The sequence below is a fragment of the Coenobita brevimanus genome, chromosome 23 (genome assembly GCF_032717465.1).
Source record: "Coenobita brevimanus isolate Jiangsu-jjx chromosome 23, ASM3271746v2, whole genome shotgun sequence".
Lineage (NCBI taxonomy): Eukaryota > Metazoa > Arthropoda > Malacostraca > Decapoda > Coenobitidae > Coenobita > Coenobita brevimanus.
This window is the reverse complement of record NC_136976.1, coordinates 53,126,361-53,145,005: the sequence shown is the minus strand read 5'-3', so window position 1 is coordinate 53,145,005 and position 18,645 is coordinate 53,126,361. Positions and strand designations below refer to the sequence as shown.

General features: G+C 41.5%; 1 protein-coding gene across 1 annotated transcript in view; it reads right to left on the bottom strand.

Moving 5' to 3' along the window:
* Positions 1–18,645, bottom strand: part of LOC145392974 (importin-4-like) — a 332,091-nt gene that overhangs the window by 120,205 nt on the left and 193,241 nt on the right. The window contains exons 10-11 of the mRNA XM_080267268.1: positions 9,111–9,312; positions 8,197–8,313 (exon numbers count right to left, since the gene is read on the bottom strand). Coding sequence (XP_080123394.1) covers positions 8,197–8,313; positions 9,111–9,312 — 319 coding nt within the window. The remainder of the gene's footprint in view (positions 1–8,196; positions 8,314–9,110; positions 9,313–18,645) is intronic.

Here is an 18,645-nt window from a genome sequence, read left to right as displayed (position 1 = left end):
TGCTATGTCTGTCCCCCTTTATTAATACTGAAGATGACAAAACAAAATAAGTTTCAAAGCAAGCCTGAGGACAGTAAATCACCCATGGGGATAACGGTGGGTTCATGGAATGTGGGAAGTTTGAGGGGAAGAGCGGGGGAAGTCGTTGACGCATTCAGTAGGAGATGGGTGGATGTGGCGTGTTTGCAGGAAGTCCGGTACTGGGGTGGATCAATCAGAAAGACTGTTGGGAAGGACTGCTGCTATAAGTTGCTTTGGCAAGGGGGGGACAGACTGATATGGAAGTGTTGGTGTGATGGTTGCGGAGAAATGGGTGGAATATGTTATGAATGTTTTGAGAGTAAGCGATAGGATATTGGTAGTGAAAATTCTGTTGGGTAGAAAGATACCTGCGATTATATCGGCATATGCTCCACAGGCAGGATTGGATGAAGCAGAGAAAGATAGATTTTTTTGGGATGATTTAATACGTGTAGTGGGTGGTATGCGGGATGATGAGATAGTGATTTTGGCAGGGGACTTACATGGTCATGTAGGTGAAGCAGCACAAGGTTATGAAGGAGTGCATGGGGGATGTGTGTATGGTCTAGGGAATGCGGAAGGGGAAAGGATACACGAGTTTGGGGAGGCAATGGACATGAATGTGTGCAACACATATTTTAGGAAAAGAGAGAGTAGGTTAATTACGTATAAGTCTGGGGGAAATAGAAGTCAAATTGATTATTTTCTGGTTAGGAGGGCTAATAGGAGGTTAGTAAGGGATGTTAAAGTTATAGGAAGTGAGGAGTGTGTGCAGCAGCACAAACTATTGATTTGTGATATGGTGCTTAAAGAACAAGTGATGAAAAGGAGGACTTATGTATCTGGGAGGAAAATATGGAAGCTGAAAAATCAAGTAGTAAGGGATGCCTTCCATAGCGAGTTGAGGAGAGTGGTGGCTGAACAGGGAGCTGTAGACAGAGGCGTTAATGAACAGTACAGAGCCCTCAAGAACAATTTCTTGAGAGTTACTGATGTAACATGCAGTTGGACAAAAGGACCACCAAGACATAAAGTAACTTGGTGGTGGGATGAGGGTGTAGAAGCTGCAGTTAAGGAGAAAAGAAGGCTTTTCTGGGAATGGAAGAAGGGTGGTAGCAAAGAGGGATATTTGGCTGCCAAGAGTAGGGCTAGAAGAGAGGTATACAGGGCAAAGTCTGAGTCACAGAGACTATTACTTGATAACCTAAATCATGGGGAAAGGAAAAATATATTTAGGGTGGCAGGTCAGGTGAAGAGGGATAATCGGGATATCATAGGTGAGCAGTGTGTGAAGAATGATGAAGGAAGGGTAGTGGTGAACAGTGAGGATATTAAAGATGCATGGAGAGAGCATTATAACCGGTTATTGAATGAGGAGTTTGACTGGGACAGGGAAGGTTTGGAGCCAACAGATCCAGTGTCTGGCCCTTGGCCTTTGATTGATAATGCTACTATGAGTGAGGCAATAGGCAGGATGAGGGTGGGGAAGGCAGCAGGTGTGTCTGGGTTGACTGCCAAAATGTTGAAGGCCTCAGGAGATATAGGGGTGAGTTTAGTCACTGACCTGATAAACAGGATTATTTGTGTGTGTGTTGTCCCAGATGATTGACTGGAGAGTGTAACTGTAAATGTATATAAAGGGAAGGGTGATGCCCTGGAAAGAGGAAATTATATAGGTATAAAGCTTTTAGATCAGATAATGAAGGTAATGGAGAGAGTTTTAGAAGGTATGATTAGAGAAAGAGTGAATATTGATGACATGCAGTTTGGGTTTATGCCAGGTAGGGGGACCACTGATGCTATATTCATTGTTCGACAGCTTCAGGAAAAATATATTGGTAGGAGAAGGGATCTTTATTTTGTTTTTGTTGATTTGGAAAAGGCCTTTGACAAAGTCCCTAGAGAGGTGGTGAAGTGGGCAATGAGAAAGCTTGGCTTGGAGGAGTGGCTGGTTAGGGTGGTTATGGCCATGTATGTGGGTGCTCACACCCAGGTAAGAGTGAATGGAGATTTAAGTGATGAGTTTTCCATGAATGTTGGTGTGCATCAGGGGTCAGTCTTGAGTCCCATGTTGTTTATCATGGTACATGAAGCCCTTTCACGTGACTTTAGAAACAGACTCCCGTGGGAGTTGTTGTATGCTGATGATTTGGTGTTGATTGCAGAGAACGAAAGGGAGGCGGAGGAAAGGTTTAGGAAGTGGAGAGATGGTATGGGGCACAAGGGTTTAAGGGTTAATGCAGATAAAACAAAAGTGATGATATCTAGGGTTGGTGGCAGTACTGTCAAAGGCAAGAGAGAGTGGCCATGTGCAGTTTGCCACAAGGGTGTGAGAAGTAATTCCATCTTGTGCTGTGTGTGTGATAAATGGGTGTATAAGAGATGTACTGGTATCAGAGGTACACTGCGAGATAATGCTGATTTTGTGTGTACAGCATGTCGGGGTGAGCAGGTGGAGATTGTCAGACGTGAAAGGATTGAACTTGCTGGTGAATCTCTTGAGTGTGTGGAAGAGTTTTGTTATTTGGGAGACATGTTGTGTGCTGGAGGTGGGGCTGGAGCTAGCTCTGTGGCTAGGGTGAGAAGTGGTTGGAAGAAGTTCAGGGAACTCTTGCCTCTCCTGACATTGAGAGGACTCTCCCTACGTGCTAAGGGGTCTTTGTGTGCAGCATGTGTTAGGAGTGTAATGCTGTATGATAGTGAGACCTGGGCAGTGAAGGAGGAAGAATTCGCCGGCTCAGACGTACAGAAATGACAATGATTAGGTGGTTGTGCAGTGAGTCCCTGCGTCCAAGGCCTGGAGGGGCTGGGTTTACGATAGAGGAGTTGAGAGGTAGGATGGGACTGGAGTGTATTGGTGTTGTAATGAGGAGAGGTAGATTGAGATGGTTTGGACATGTGGAGAGGATGGGGGATGATAACTGGGTAAGGAAGGTGAGAAGTGTTAATTTTGGGCGCGGAGTTATGAGGGGCAGACCGAGAAAGACATGGGATGAGGTCATTAAGTGTGACCTCAGGGTTAAGGGACTGAACAGGGAGGCAGCAATGGATCGTGCAGCGTGGAAAGCCGCCATTAGGTGACCAAGGCCGACACATGCAAGCATGTTGGAGCCTTTAGAAACGAAACGACGAAACAGTTTATTTCTAGTTCTTTTATATTCCTCATTTGTTCTGTTGTTACCTCTCTTTCTCCAATTGTTCCACACCGTGTCTCTGTTTTTTTGCTATCATACACCTTCTATTAAACCACTCCTTTTTCCTCTGTGTGTGTGTGTGTGTGTGTGTGTGTGTGTGTGTGTATTTACCTATTTGTAGTATACAGGAATTGAGCAATGCTCGTGTTGTCCTGTCTCCATATCCACATTTATCAAGTCTACCTTTACACACATGAATGTTTTTCTCATGCACCACCTCTTTGTCTAAGTCATTCCAAATATTTAAGTATTTACCTAATATACCTAATTGTGATATACACGGAATGTACTAAGCTCGTGGGTTTCCGTCGCTGTTTCTCAGTAAGTCGAATTTAACTTTAAACTCGTTTAAGTTTTTAGACTGGACGATCTCTTTGTCCAGGCTATTCCACAAGTCTATACTTCTGTAAGGAAAGCTATATTTCTTGATATCCTTCAAGCAGCTTGACTTTTTCAATTTCATTCCATGTCCTCTTGTTGCTCTCTTATCCCATACAAACAGATCTTCTTTGTCAATTTTATCTACTCCCACCATGGTCCTGAACACCGCAATCATGTCTCCCCTCTTTCTCCTTTCCTCTAACGAAGGCAAATCCAGTTTTTCCAGCCTCTCTCTGTATGACAGGTCTGTCAGACTGGGGACCATCTTGGTTGCTGTTCTTTGTATTCTCTCAATCTTGTTTATATCTTTCTTTTTGTGTGGGGACCACACTACCGCTGCATATTCTAACCTGGGGCGGATCATGGCCACTATCAATTTTTTCATCATTTCCTCATCCATATAATGAAATGCTACTCTTATGTTAGTCAAGAGTTTATAAGTCTCTCCAACTATCTTGTTAATGTGCTTTTCTGGTGACAAACTATCTTGGACCAGCACTCCCAAATCTTTCTCTTCTCTCCTTTTTGTGATTAATTCATTACCCAAAATATAATTCAGTGATGGTCTCCTGGTACTTTTACCCATTTCCAATATTTTACATTTCTTTACATTAAATTTCATTTCCCACGTCCGGCTCCAATTGTGTATCCTATCCAAATCCTCCTGCAGTATTTTACAATCCTCCTCAACCTCCATCTTCCTCAAGATCTTTACATCATCAGCAAAAAGACTCGCATACCTGTTCACTCCATCTACCATATCATTTACGTAAATCAGGAACATTACTGGCGCCAACACTGAGCCTTGAGGGACTCCACTTGTTACTTCCCTCCATCCAGACATCTTTTCCTTTATTACTGTCCTCATTCGTCTGTCTCTCAAAAAGTCTCTCATCCATTCCAGAAGTTTCCCCTTTAGTCCTCCTATATATTCTAGTTTCCACATTAGTCTCTTATGAGGTACCTTGTCAAAGGCCTTCTCTAAGTCTAAGTACACACAATCCACCCAACCATCTCTCTCCTGTACCACATCAATCGCTCTTGAGTAAAAGCTCAACAAGTTTGAAACACATGACCTTCCACTTCTGAATCCAAACTGACATTCAGCCAAAATATTCATCTCTTCCAGATATTTTATCCATCTGTTTTTCAGGATTCTCTCACACAATTTTGCGACCATGCTGGTTAGAGACACTGGTCTATAATTCAGGGGTTCTTCCCTGTTTCCTCCCTTGTAAATTGGTACCACATTTGCCCTCTTCCATTCTTTTGGCACTTTCCCCTCTTCCAGTGAGCATACAATTAAGCTGTGAATTTTATCCGCCAGTTGTTCTCTGCATTCCTTCAGTACCCAATTAGAAATTCCATCAGGTCCTGACGCTTTCCTTACATCTTGAGTTTCCAGTAATTTATACACTTCCTGCACCTCCACTTTTATATCTTTCATCACCGGAACATTTCTAATCACTCCCTCCCCTTCCACAAGCTCCTTTTCTTTAGTGAAAACTGACTGGAAACGTTTGTTCATTATTTCTGCTTGCATTGCCGCATCCTTAAAGACCTCTCCATCTACTTTCAGCTTGGTGATTCCTTCCTTTTGTTTCAGTTTGCCATTAACAAATCTATAACACAGTTTGGGTTCATCCTTGCATTTGTCAATTATACCTTTTTCAAAATTCCTTTCTTCTTCCCTATGTATTCTTGTGTATTCGTTTCTTGTTCTTTTATATTCTTCCTTTGTTCTGTCGTTACCTCTCTTTCTCCAATTGTTCCACGCCTTATCTCTCTCTTTTTTGGCTATCATACACCTTCTATTGAACCACTCCTTTTTCCTGTTTTCTTGCCCTCTTATTCTTGGTACAAATTTTTCCACTCCCAAATTATAGAGGTCTAGAAAGATATCCCACTTCCTCTGTATCTCTCTTGTTTCTCTGAATTTTCTCCAATCCGCATTTTCAAAAAAGTTTCTCAATCCTGTAAAATTTGCTTTGCCAAAGTTGTATCTTCCCTGTCTATGAAGCTCGTCTCTTGGCTCGACGTTTCCTATTAACATCTGGAACTCAATGACCACGTGATCACTTTTTCCCAAAGGACAGAGATATTCCAATGATTCTATTACATCGGGTTCTTTGGTGAACAGTAAATCTAACCTTGCTGGTGTGTCCTCACCTCGAAACCGTGTCTCTTCTTTGACCCACTGCGTCATCACATTATTCATTATTATATTTAATAACATAGTACCCCACGAATCCTCGCCGCCTCCCGAGTTCCATTCCTCCCAGTTCACCTCTTTACAATTAAAGTCACCCACCAAAATTATATTATTGCTTTTCTCAATTATTTTTTGCAAGTAGCTAGCCATATCTGACAACATCTCATGGTATTCGTCATCCTTCCATGCTCTCGTCTTTGGGGGAACATACACTACCGCCATATCTCTCTTAACATTCTCTCCAGTTTCTAATTTCATATATATCACTTCAGCCCTGCCTTCTCCCATTTCCACAGTATCTACATTTATGTTGTTCTTCACTGCTATCATCACTCCTCCTCCCTTTTTTTCTTTTCTGTCTTTTCTCCACAGTTTGTATTTACCATCTCCCAAATGAACATCAATATCTTCTCTTAATTTGGTCTCTACAAAGCACATGACATCAGGTTCATGTTCTCTCAAGAAATCATTAATTTCGATCCTTGTCGATATGAAACCATCAACATTAGTATATATCACCTTCAAATTATTTTTGACATTATTAATACCCTCTTCTCTCCTACTCTCTGTCCGTACCACTTCCTCAACTTCTGATCTTTCACAACCATCCCCCCTAGTATCCTTCACTTCTATTTCCTTAAATACCATTTCCTTACTTTCATATCCAATACTCTCCAAAAAAAAGTATTACGTTCTTCCTCTGTCCTCTTATCATTTTTTTCCTTTACTTCTTCCTTTAATGATTTTAAAACTTCTCTTTCTTCTTCATTCAGATCTTTTCTTATTATAATATTTTCCATCCCCGCCTCTTTGCTTAATTTCCAGGTCACTTTAAGTATCTCATTTATTACACTTTCTGATGTAAACTTGACTCTCACTGGTCTTGTTTCCCCTTTCTTATAAGGCCCTATCCTCCTTACTTCCTCAATTTCTTTTACCCACTTGTCTCCTTCGGGGTCAATCTTGCCTAATATTCCTCTCACCATGTTCGTGTCTCTCTCGAGTCTTGCGAACCTAACCTTTTCTTCCTCTTCCCTGTTTCCAAATACTACCACACATCTGTTCCTTTCTACAGTTTCTCTCACTATTTTCTCTTTTTTCTTCAGTATTTTCACTACATTTTCTTCCATTTCTTTCTTGTTCATTTCCCTTTCTTCCTGGATGATCTCTCTTAAGCTGACCACTTCTTTCTGTTCTTCTTCTACGTGTGCCCACTTTGCCTTGTGTTCTTCTAATACGTTACTCACCTTTTCCGTTTTCTTAGTACTCTCTTCAAGTTTCCTCCTCAGTTCAACATTTTCCCTCTTCAAATTCTTAATCTCTTCATTGGCTGTTTCGTTGGACTGGATTAGACTCTGTATGGTGGTTTCCGTATTTCCTGACACATCCTTTATCACTAGATTCTCTACTTTTTTTTCAAGTTCACTAATCCTCATAATTAATGTTTTCACCAGGTCCATGACATTAGTATTAGCATCAAATCCTTGAAATTCCATTCCCTCATTGTTTACATTTTCGGCCATGTTTAACGTACCGGTAAAGTACCTAAACAGCTGTTACCGAATAAGCCACAAACATTCATGTATACTATTGCCAACAAATCTTTACATTTTTGGTAGTCTACCAACTTTCATTATTTTAAATTTAAAGAAAGACCCTAGGAGACAGGACAGACAAAATTCCTGAAACTACTCAAGATTAGGAGCGATGCCTGGGACGTCCTCTCTCTCCGGCTGTGTGTGTGTGTGTGTGTGTGTGCGTGTGCGTGTGTGTGTGTGTGTGTGAGAGAGAGAGAGAGAGAGATGCAACAAGTCAACACAACAATGAGGCTGTAGCAGGCAGGTATGGGGAATTGGGTTATGTGGGTGGGCTTGGGTCACGGAACCCTAGCAATGACCAACAAAAGCTGAATGCACAGAATGTAAACAAATGCTGCCACCAGGATGTCTAACACCTAAACACACCCACTGTTTCTCCTATGCAACTGAGTAATATTATGTGCTACTGAATAAGAAAGATACTGAATGTTAATGTTATTATTAAAAGATCATTATATTCTCTATCATTGTAAATCTACTGCATCAGTGTTGTGATGAAGAGAGGTAGATTGTGATGGTAGGGATATGAGGAGAGGATAGAGGAAGACAACTGGATGCTGAGGGTGAGGTGTGCACCTTGAGGGTGGAGATGCAAGAGGCAGACTGAAGAGTGAGGCTGTTGGAGACCGAGCAGAGTGGACAACCACCATTAGGTGGCCAAGGCCTATGATTCCAAACAAGCTGGAGTCTTTATAAACGATATAACAATTTTACCACACAGAAACAGTTCACTTTCCAGAAGAAAGTGAACTAATACATTCAATAAGGAAACTGGAGCAATATGTCTTACCTAATGACTGCACCTGAAGGCTCATTGTCTCATCAGCCTGGTCAACAGTTAGGTAGCCCTTCAACATCTCCACAATCTGCTGGAAGTACGGCGACATATGCTCTTTCGCTGCATTGGCTGCAATGGTATTTTCCGGTTCAGAGTTTTGCATTACTCATCACAAAGACGAATTGTTATTATTACAGTTCTACAAGGATATCAAGGACAATCACTGCAAATCACCCTATACTTATCATGAATACTACTGGCAAACACCTCCCAGCAGTAATTACATACTGGTTATAAAAGAACAAGAAATTCACTCTCGTCATCCTCCAGGTCTAAATGAAATATGCTGTCAAAATGCAAATCACAGAAGACTCCATCAAGTTTATCTCATCACATCTCTGTATTTATCAACTATATATACATCATATGAACCCTAAAAAATCATCATCCAGGAAAAGAAAAATTACAAAAAAGTTGTTAGATGACCACAGTTACATCTATTGGCAAAACATTTCAGCCTTCAATATTCTTTGTTCTAAATCACTGGCAAAACTGTTATGTTAGAAGCCCACAGTTACATCTATTAGCAAAACATATCAGCCTTCAATAGTATTTGCTCTAAATCACTGGCCAAACTATCAGTCTCTTCAGTATTATACATACTTAAAACATATGCTCACACATTATTCTACAATATTTTCAGCTCTGTCTCAAAGGCTACACTGTCCCCCCCCCCCCCATTTCTACATTATCATCATGATCCCAACCTCCTTTTCCACCTAAGGATATGGTAAGGAAAAACTAACTGAGGGAGAAACTATGAAAGGCCTCCACATTTATTTGGGTCATACACTCATTCAATCAATATTCATGTCATTTTTACTAGCAAATGATAAATGAATCAGAGGTGAATACGATGAGCATACCTGTGGCCCCAATAGCACTGATGGCCAGCTCCTTCATGTGCACCGAGGTTGGTGCAGCCAGAACTGCAAACAACCTTTCCATCAGCGCTGGTAAATGTGGCAACAACTCTGCCTCCAGGTTTTCGCAGAACACCTCCAGTGCATAAAACATACGATCTACACCTGGAGGATCACTACCTCCTTGGCCAACCACCACACAAGTCTGGTGAAGTAAGACAATCATTTTTAAACCAAGAACTGTGACCTACATCACTTGATGCCAAAAAAGGAGCTGCAGCCTACATCATTTTAGTCTAAAAACATTCATTTTTTCATTCATTCATCATCCAATTCTATGCTGCCCCATGAGGAGCATAGGAGCACGGGGCTAGGCAAGTTGGTCCTGACATTTAAGATGACAGTGACCAGCCTCACTCATCCCTGAGTGGCATTACGTGAGCAATAAACCCCAAACACTCCTTGGATATAAACCTTCACCGGCTCAATCCGATTGGAGCTCCATAATTACCCAATAAACCAGCAGGTGCCAAAATCTGGTTATATGGTTACCACCCAACATAGTAAATGGTTTCCTGGTTTACAGGAAAATATTTGGCTTGTCACTCAGTGTAGAGTCACCCACAGGCAGAAGGAAGAAGAAAGAATGAAGGAAAGAAATACAGAAGAGGATGGAAGGAAAGAAGGATGGAGGAGAGGAAAGGGCAGACACCCGAGAGCAGCACTACATCGAGTGAGTGGATGATGGGCAAATAAAAATAAATACAGAATAAAACAAGTGAATGAAGCGTTGTTATGCAATACAAAGTCCCCTACTGGATGATAACCATACATATGACGGCACCCAACGTTGTTTGAGCCCCAGGTGTGACCCTGACCTTGGGAATTGATGGCTGGTTGTTGCACATGACACACTGTCATGGTAAGGGGAACAAATGTGTGAAATTATATCAAAATCTGTCCATGCATGTGAAAGTTACAAAGTGGACACAAATGTAGGTATGGCTATTAAATATGAAAGCACCCAACCCTGTTTGAGCCCCAACTGAGACTTTCACCTTGGGAATAAATTGCTGGTTGTTGCGCACGACACCGTCATGATAAGGGGAGCAATTACGTTAAGTTACATAAGAACCTGTCCATCCATGTGGAAGCTACAGAGAAAACACAAAAATGGAGACGTACAAATATAACCACGTAAACCTGACCAGTTAACCAGTAGGGGACTAATAAAATTATCCACACTTTACTTTGGTGGGAATGGGTGACTGATGACTTGAAACAGATCATGTGGTAGTATCTGAATGCTTGGAGTAATTGCAATTGTAATTTGACTGCAATGTAATTACAGTAATTACACATTTTGGGGGCAACTGTAATTAGGTTTATTTACCTGTAATTGTAACTGAGTTTTATATTCATAAAGTAATTGTATTTCTAATGGCAACTGTTTAACCCACTGCCTGCTGGCCGATTTTTCACCAATGACACACCCTCAGTCCTGGCAGATTTCCGAAAAAAAAAAAATTATTCAAACCTCCACTTTTTATGAGAAACATTAGAAAATACCAAAAAAAAAGTGCTCACCTGAGCTTATAAGTGAGTTATACAGGTGTCTCTTCAAACACCTGGTACCGTCTTCTCTGGAGCCATGCTGCTGCTGTCACGTTGTCTATGGTAGCGGTAACTATTGCAAACCACTCAGAATAGGTAGATATTTGTTAATTTGGTATGAATTTATGTGTAGTACGAGAATATATTGGCTTTCACACAATAATATAGGCAATATATGCGTCGTTTCCCTCACAGAACACATCAACAAACCACATCTTCCTTGGCAACGTTACCTCCTCATCACTTCTGCTCGTTTCTTCTTCCGATGCCACAGAAAATTTGTCCTCCACATCGTCATCGATTGGGGAATCACTCTCGCCTTGAATTTCGTCATCGGAGAAACTGTGTCTTTACTGGCCAGGTAACTGCTAACAGGTGAGCTGCTATAATGGCACGTGGGGTCAAGCAGTGTTGCCACCTGGTGGCGGGTAGAGTAAAGTCTCCCACATATGCCTACCAAAAATCACCCGCAAACCTTGAAAAATGTGCAAATGACGGACCTCGCAACTGCAGAACATATCGGTACATTGTCAGGCCTCAGAGTGAAAAAAAGTTGAAATGTACCCATACATCGATGGTATGCGGTGGGTTAAACCATAATTAATATTACATCATACAAATACTAAAGTGATATACTGGAGAGAGAGAGAGAGAGAGAGAGAGAGAGAGAGAGAGAGGCAACAATACTCAACATCACTGATGATGGCAATGAAACAAAATAAGGGTTTCCACCTAGCATTGGTAACTTACACAAAACTACTCTCACTATAGCTTTGTGGCTGAAACTAAAACATTAGGCTACTGTATTTTGCAAACCGTACAATGTATTATGCATAAAAACACCATGGAAACATCATGACTGATAAATGGTGTGGCAACTCATATTGGCATGATGATGTCATAAACTCAGGGGTCTTTGGATGACTGGCATTGTCAGGCTTGAATTTAAAATTTCTTTCTCTCTCTCTCTCTCTTTCCTGATATCTAATATACTACTGTGCTTCACATGCTACTTGTTACTTTCCCAGATTGGATTACCATTTTTGATTAACATTCCATCCATCCATCATCCAATCTTACGTTGCCCCATGAGATGCGTAAGTGCCCGGGGCTAGGCAAGTTGGTCCTGAGATTTAAGATGAGAGTGACCAGCCTCACTCATCCCTGAGTGGCCTTATGTGAGCAATAACCCCAACCATCCCTTGGATATAAACCTTCACCAGCTAAATCCGATTGGAGTGCTGCAGTTACACACTAAACCACCAGGCACCATAATCTGGTCATATGTTTACCACCCAGCATAGTAAATGGTTTCCTGGTGAACAGGAAACCATTTGGCTTGTCACTCAGTGTAGAGTCACCCATAGGCAGAAGGAACAGGAAAGAATGAAGGAAGGAAAGACAAAATGAAGAGTGTAAAGTCATCTGTAGGCAGAAGGACGAGGAAATCATGAAGTAAAGAAAGACAGAAGAGGAAGGAAGGATATTCGCTTGTTAATATTAATTACAGCTACACAGTATAACAATAGAAACCAGAAACATGGCAAGTTTCCTATTATCCGAGTTCTCATAATTAATGACAGCCAATCAGCTGTAAGAATGGAAACCCAGGTAGGCTCCAATTGCACAGTTCACAAGAATTCACTGGCGTGGAATGGGTGATGGTCTGTTGTAATGGTAAATAACTTCCCATGAAAACATGGCAAGATAGTTATATGCCTGCATGACTCACCAGATCAGGTATTATAGCCTTTTACCTTGACATTTGCTAATACTGATAGTGTTGATGGTGGAGATGGTGAGTGGTGTTGGTTGGTCGTGAATAACACACCATGATAACTCATCAATATGGTTAACTTGTTGCAAATCTTTTCTATTTCGATGTATCAGAAAGCCTAAAATGAACATTTAACATAAGCTAGTAAGCATGGTAGGTGCATAAGTTACCAGCATTCATCTTCCTCTCACTTCTCCCAGCAAATGCAGCATCACCCCCCCACCCAAAGTGACTGCCCAAAGTGGGGTGCGTTTTACATGCTGTCAAATATATCCCCCGTTATCATAATCATGTATTTTTTTGACACACTTCTCCCAGAATTTCAAGTCTTGAAACACTCGTTCTGATTACCATATCTTGCAGCATTTAAAATGCACTTTTTTGGTCTCAAATTATTTTGAAATATCCCTATGCATCTTTGGGGCAAGAGGTGACAACTACAATACTCGTCAGAAGTATTCAGCGTTGTCCGCCAGGCGCGCAATACTTATGGCCCAAAAAGAATCACCCATTTTGGGGGGTAAGAATTGAGCCACAAGTTTGAGCTCCGAGCATGATGTCACGGTAGCCTGAGGCCTTCCGACGCGCTGGTTGGTTCCCGCCTCAGTCGCCCAAGGGCTGCCTGAGAGAGAGGAACTCCGCCGAGTGTCCCTCTCAAATTGCGCCATTTTTTACCGAGTGTCCCGCAGTGTTTTGGCTTTCAAAACTTTGTTATGGCACCTACCCGTGAACTATCGAGTGAAATCATATCCCAGATCATTGCTCTAAAGGAGGCAGGCCACCAGACAAAGGAAATTAGTGAATTGGTTGGTGTGGCACGATCGACAGTGCGTCGTTGGTGTGCGCGGTTTCGGGAGGAAAACAGTGGTGCAGTTCCCACAAAGAAACCGAGGTCTGGTAGGCCTAGGAAAACTTCCCCAAGGTCTGTTAATGTTTTAAAACGTGCAGTGGAGTTTAATCCTCGTGTGAGTGCAAGGAAAATTAAGGAGAGCAACCCGGAAGTGTTTGGAGAGGTGTCAGTGAGAACAGTGTCTCGTAGGGTGCATGAGCTTGGTTACACAAGTCACAGGCCTGTGAAAAAGCCTCTTCTCACCAAGAGCCAGAGAATTCGTAGGCTTGCCTTTGCTAATAAATATCTAACCTGGGGTGAGGAGCAATGGTTGTCAGTGTTGTGGTCTGATGAGGCAACGTTTAGTGTTACCTGTAACAGAGGAGCACGTGTGTATCGACGCAAAGGTAGTGACCCACTTGACTCAAGGTATGTAGAAAGCACAGTTAAACATCCTGATTCACTCATGGTATGGGGTTGTTTCTCAGGGAAGGGTTTGGGGAAGCTTGTTGTACTTCCCAAGAACCTCAGAGTGAATCAGGATGTTTACCTGGAGCTTCTGTGTGATCATTTACCAGACTCCTTCGAGCTAACAGGTGCACGAGTGTTTCAGCAGGACGGTGCACCTGCTCACAAGGCCAAATCGGTCACCAATTGGCTTCGTGACTGCGAGGTATCATTCATGACAGACTGGCCAGGAAATAGCCCAGACCTCAACCCGATTGAAAACCTCTGGTATCTCGTAAAGAAGTCTCTCCAAGGGAAAGACGTGAGCTCTCTGCCTAAGTTGGAAGCCGCCATTCGTGACTCCTGGGACAAAATACCCCTCCAGCACCTCAGGAGCCTCGCCCTTTCACTTCCAAGACGTCTCAGGTCCATGAAGAAACGTAAATGCTACCCTACGAAGCACTAAAGGTAAATAAAATGCATTATTTATATGTTTTATCAATGTTGAAAGGTTTGTTTCTCAGGAGGGACGCAGGGCGCTCCATACTTCTGACGAGCACTGTAGGCAAGGGTCAGCTTGGCTCGATTATGAAGAAACCCTTATACAAATAAGCTCACTGCTTGGCTTTTTTTTTTTTTCTTCTTTGTTAAATAAATAATGTTGATTTAGTGTAAAAAATAATATGCACTTGAGTATATACCCCGCAGATTTTTGTGCGTACAACATTCAGATTTGGAGAAGGCCTTCAACAACATACCCCATATGCGACTACTGTAGAAATTGGAGCATATAGGAGGACTGAAGGGAAACCTCCTGGAATGGAAGAGAGACTTTCTGAGAGAGACAAATGAGGACAGTCATAAAGGACAGGACATCTGAATGGAGGGAAGTAACAAGTGGAGTCCCATAGGAATTGGTGTCAGTGCCAGTAATGTTCCTGATTTATGTAAAATGGTAGTTGGAATGAAGTTATGCAAGTCTTTGCTGATGATGCAAAGACATTGAGGAAAGTAGAAGTTGAGGAAGACTGTAAAATGCTGCAGGAGGATCTGGATGGGATACATGACTGGAGGCAGATGTGGGAAATGAAATTCCAACACAAAAAAAATGTAAAATATTGGAAATGGGTAAAAGTACCAAGAGGCCACTACAGTACTCCAGCATTTTTTGGGGATTTTTTGTCTACGGTTTTGCCCTCGCGCGGATTTTCTTAGCATTAATAAGTTCAACTAAAATATCCTTGAATATACAGAAAACAAAAAATTTGAAATTCCCGCAGCTTCCAATTGTAGCGCGGTAAACTCACGCCACCCTCTGTAGTCTGTCCCTTTCCCGCGGCCCCTCTGCCAGTGTTACCATATCTAGCATAATTTTATTCTTTTAGCATAATTTTGATCAAATATTCGAGTCTGGAATATTTTTTAGCATATTAGAAGTTTTAGAATCATTCTAGCATAATATAGAATGGAATGGAATATTTTTGGAATAATTTTATAAAAGCTACAAATCAGAGAGAGAGAGAGAGAGAGAGAGAGAGAGGGAGAGATGAATAAGGTAAGAAGATGTTTGAATAGTTGGTTACTTTCAGTTTGGGCCTGGTTGGGTTGGATTAGGTTAGGTTAGGTTAGGTTAGGTTAGGTTGGATTAGGTTAGGTTAGGTTTTAGGTTAGGTTCGGTTTGGTTCAGTTAGGTTAGGTTAGGATAAGTTTGAGCTTTGTACTTTACCCATGAAACCTAGGTTTTTCCGATGGATTTTGGTATGATTCATTCGATTTTCAGCTTCATTTCAGTCGGAAATGACCATTTTCTGTGTTTCCCCCCCTCCCTATAACCTCCGATTCCCCAAAGATCCCCCATTATTGCAGGGGGATGGGGGGGGGTCATATCTCAAAATCTGGTTATTTCTGAAGGAAATGATGCTCAAAATCGAATGAATCACATCAAAATTCATCAGAAAAACGTAAGTTTCGTGGGAAAAAGCAGTATGGGCAGAAAACCGATATTTATCCTCTTACTGTATGTAGGTTCATTTTAATATTTTCATAGTAAACAATACATAATTGATATGTTGCACGAATATATATAGAATTTTATCATTTAGCTTCAAGTTAGCATAATTCATTTTTTACTTGGAACAAATTTGCTCAATCTAGCATAATTTTTTCATTGCCCTAGCATAATTTCGTTGTTTGGATATGGTAACACTGCTCTCTGCCCCGCATTCATCACTCCACGCCTGACTGCCTCACGTGTCTGTTGTACTTGTAACCGCAGTATGATACGAGCCTCTTGCCTCCCACTTGCTTTCCACATGGCCCCAGGACGTAAGCCAGCCTCACCAAAGGCTAATAATACAATTAGTAAGAACTCCAAAGTGACAAAACGATCAAGAAAAGTTATGACCTTAGCAGAGAAAATTGTGTTACTGGACAAGCTAAGAAACGACCGTGGGAGTGTTTGCTATCACCAGTTAATGCATCTTTTTATTTTGTACTGTTTTGTGAATAAATGTGTAGATAATTGTGTATTACAGTACGGTGTTTACGTTTTTCCTTCATAATGGAGTATGTGCTTTCAATCTTGTAAGAAGGTATTTCGGGATGAGTATGGAGGTTTCGGGACAATTCGCAGTCACAAGAAACACAAAACAATTCGCCCTCATTAATGAAGATAGCTATGGGTGACGCTAGAATATAATTCAAAGGCAACTACAGCGAGGAAGAAACAAGTTAATTATTGACTAAAGGAGCAACTAATAAATAATATCCAGAACCTACGCTACTGAACATAGACTTTGCTGGATCCCCCTGAAATATAGTTATTAAAGTATTGATTAATTAATAAGTATATTGATAAAAGTATTGATTAGTATATTTATAGAATGGCGGGGAATCGTCCAGGGTGCGAATTGTTATGAAGGGGAATCGTCCATGTTTTGACGGGGAATTGTCTGACGGCGAATTGTCTCGCAATCAGTATGGACATGGACTGTGTGATGGGCAGCATGGTGGACACAAGTGTAAGATTCAATTGTTAATAGAGTATTCGCGGAATTGACTTTTCGCGGGGGTTACAAGAACGTAACTACCGCGAAATATGCGGGATTACTGTACTGAATTATTTGATGGATAATGAACCAATCACAAAAGTGAGAGAAGAGAAAGATTTGTGAGTGCTGGTCCAGGATAGTTTGTCGCCTGAAAAACACGAGTGCTGGTCCAGGATAGTTTATCACCTGAAAAACACATTACGGTAACAAGACAGTTAGAGAGACGTATAAACTCTTGACCAACATAAGAGTAGCATTTCATTACATGGATGAGGAGATGATGAAAAAATTGATAGTGGCTATGATCCACCCCAGGTTAGAATATGCAGCAGTAGTGTGGTCCCCACACAAAAAGAAAGCTATAAAAAAGATTGAGAGAATACAAAGAACAGCAACCACGATGGTCACCAGTCTGGTGGATCTGTCATACAGAGAGAGACTGGAAAAGCTGGATTTGCCTTTCTTAGAGGAAAGGAGTGAGAGGGGCGACATGCCTGCAGTGATCAGGGCCATGATGGGAGTAGACAAAGTTCACAGAGAAGATCTGTTTGTATGGGATACGATAGTAACAAGAGGACACAGAATGAAACTGAAGATGCCAAGCTGCTCAAGGGATATCATGAACTATATTTTTCCTTTTAGATGCATAGACCTGTAGAACAGGTCGGACAAAGAGATTGTCCAATCTAAAAACTTTAACGAGTTTAAAGCAAAATTTGACACTGAGAAACAAAGATGGGACCCCACGAGTGTAGCTCATTTCCTGTATTTCACAACTAGGTAAATACACAAAGTACTCACAGTTTGTTTATAACTGGCTATGTAGCAATTAAGCAGAGCAGCAGTTCTGCTGCATAGTACACTGCAGCCTCGTTACGTGATGGGGTTGCACCAAGTGAAAACCTGCCACATAATGAGGTCGATATAACATGGTTTCAATGGGGTTAGGGAGGGTGACATCGACTGAGAAGCCTAAAATGACCTAAAAAAATCTCTGCCACCCACCTTAAGTTTGTTTTATGCAGGTACGGGTAATCACCAAGGGTCCCCCGCCCCCCAGGATGGGGGACAGTTGGTTGGCCTGGACAGCCACTCCACAGAAAAGATAAACAGTAGTATCACTTTACTTAATATCACACACTGCACTATTTATTAAGTACTTGTGCTGTTATTTGGAAATAACAATAATGTTTCAGTGGCATTTCATGCTCAAAATAATACAAACAGCAACGATCACTGCCAATGTAAACAGTGGGTAAGCATCTTTGCTCAGTCAGCTATGTAGAGGCCTACAACGAGGATGATGGTTATGTAAGTTTGGCTCAATTTCCAAGTAATTTCACACACAGAAAGTATCACTTCACTTAACCCCTCAATATCGGGCTATAGACTGTATACTGTGGTCATCCTCTCAGTATGGACAATTTGCCATAAATTGTTTGTTTTCAAACCTTAATATCTTGTAAAATATAGCACTTTGAGGAACAAGTTAAAGACCATATTACTCACTAACTCTTCTTGCACATGGACATATTCCCAGGTCTGTAGGCCACTGCACCAATGAGTAATGATGTGAGGAAGAGAACTAATTTTTGGCACGAGAGTAGAATGCGTTTGTGCGTCTGCCCACGACACCAACAATGCCTTTGCTCTCAAAGTGATAACTTCTCCATTACATGATAAACTAGGCACAGTGGCGTCCAAGGCATGCCCTAAGGCCTTCCTAGTATCCTTGGAAATAGGCTTGGAAAGGTGGATGAGGCAAGAGTCCATGTGAGGTGGGAACAGAATCGAACGAGACGTGGAAAGAAAACATCTTAC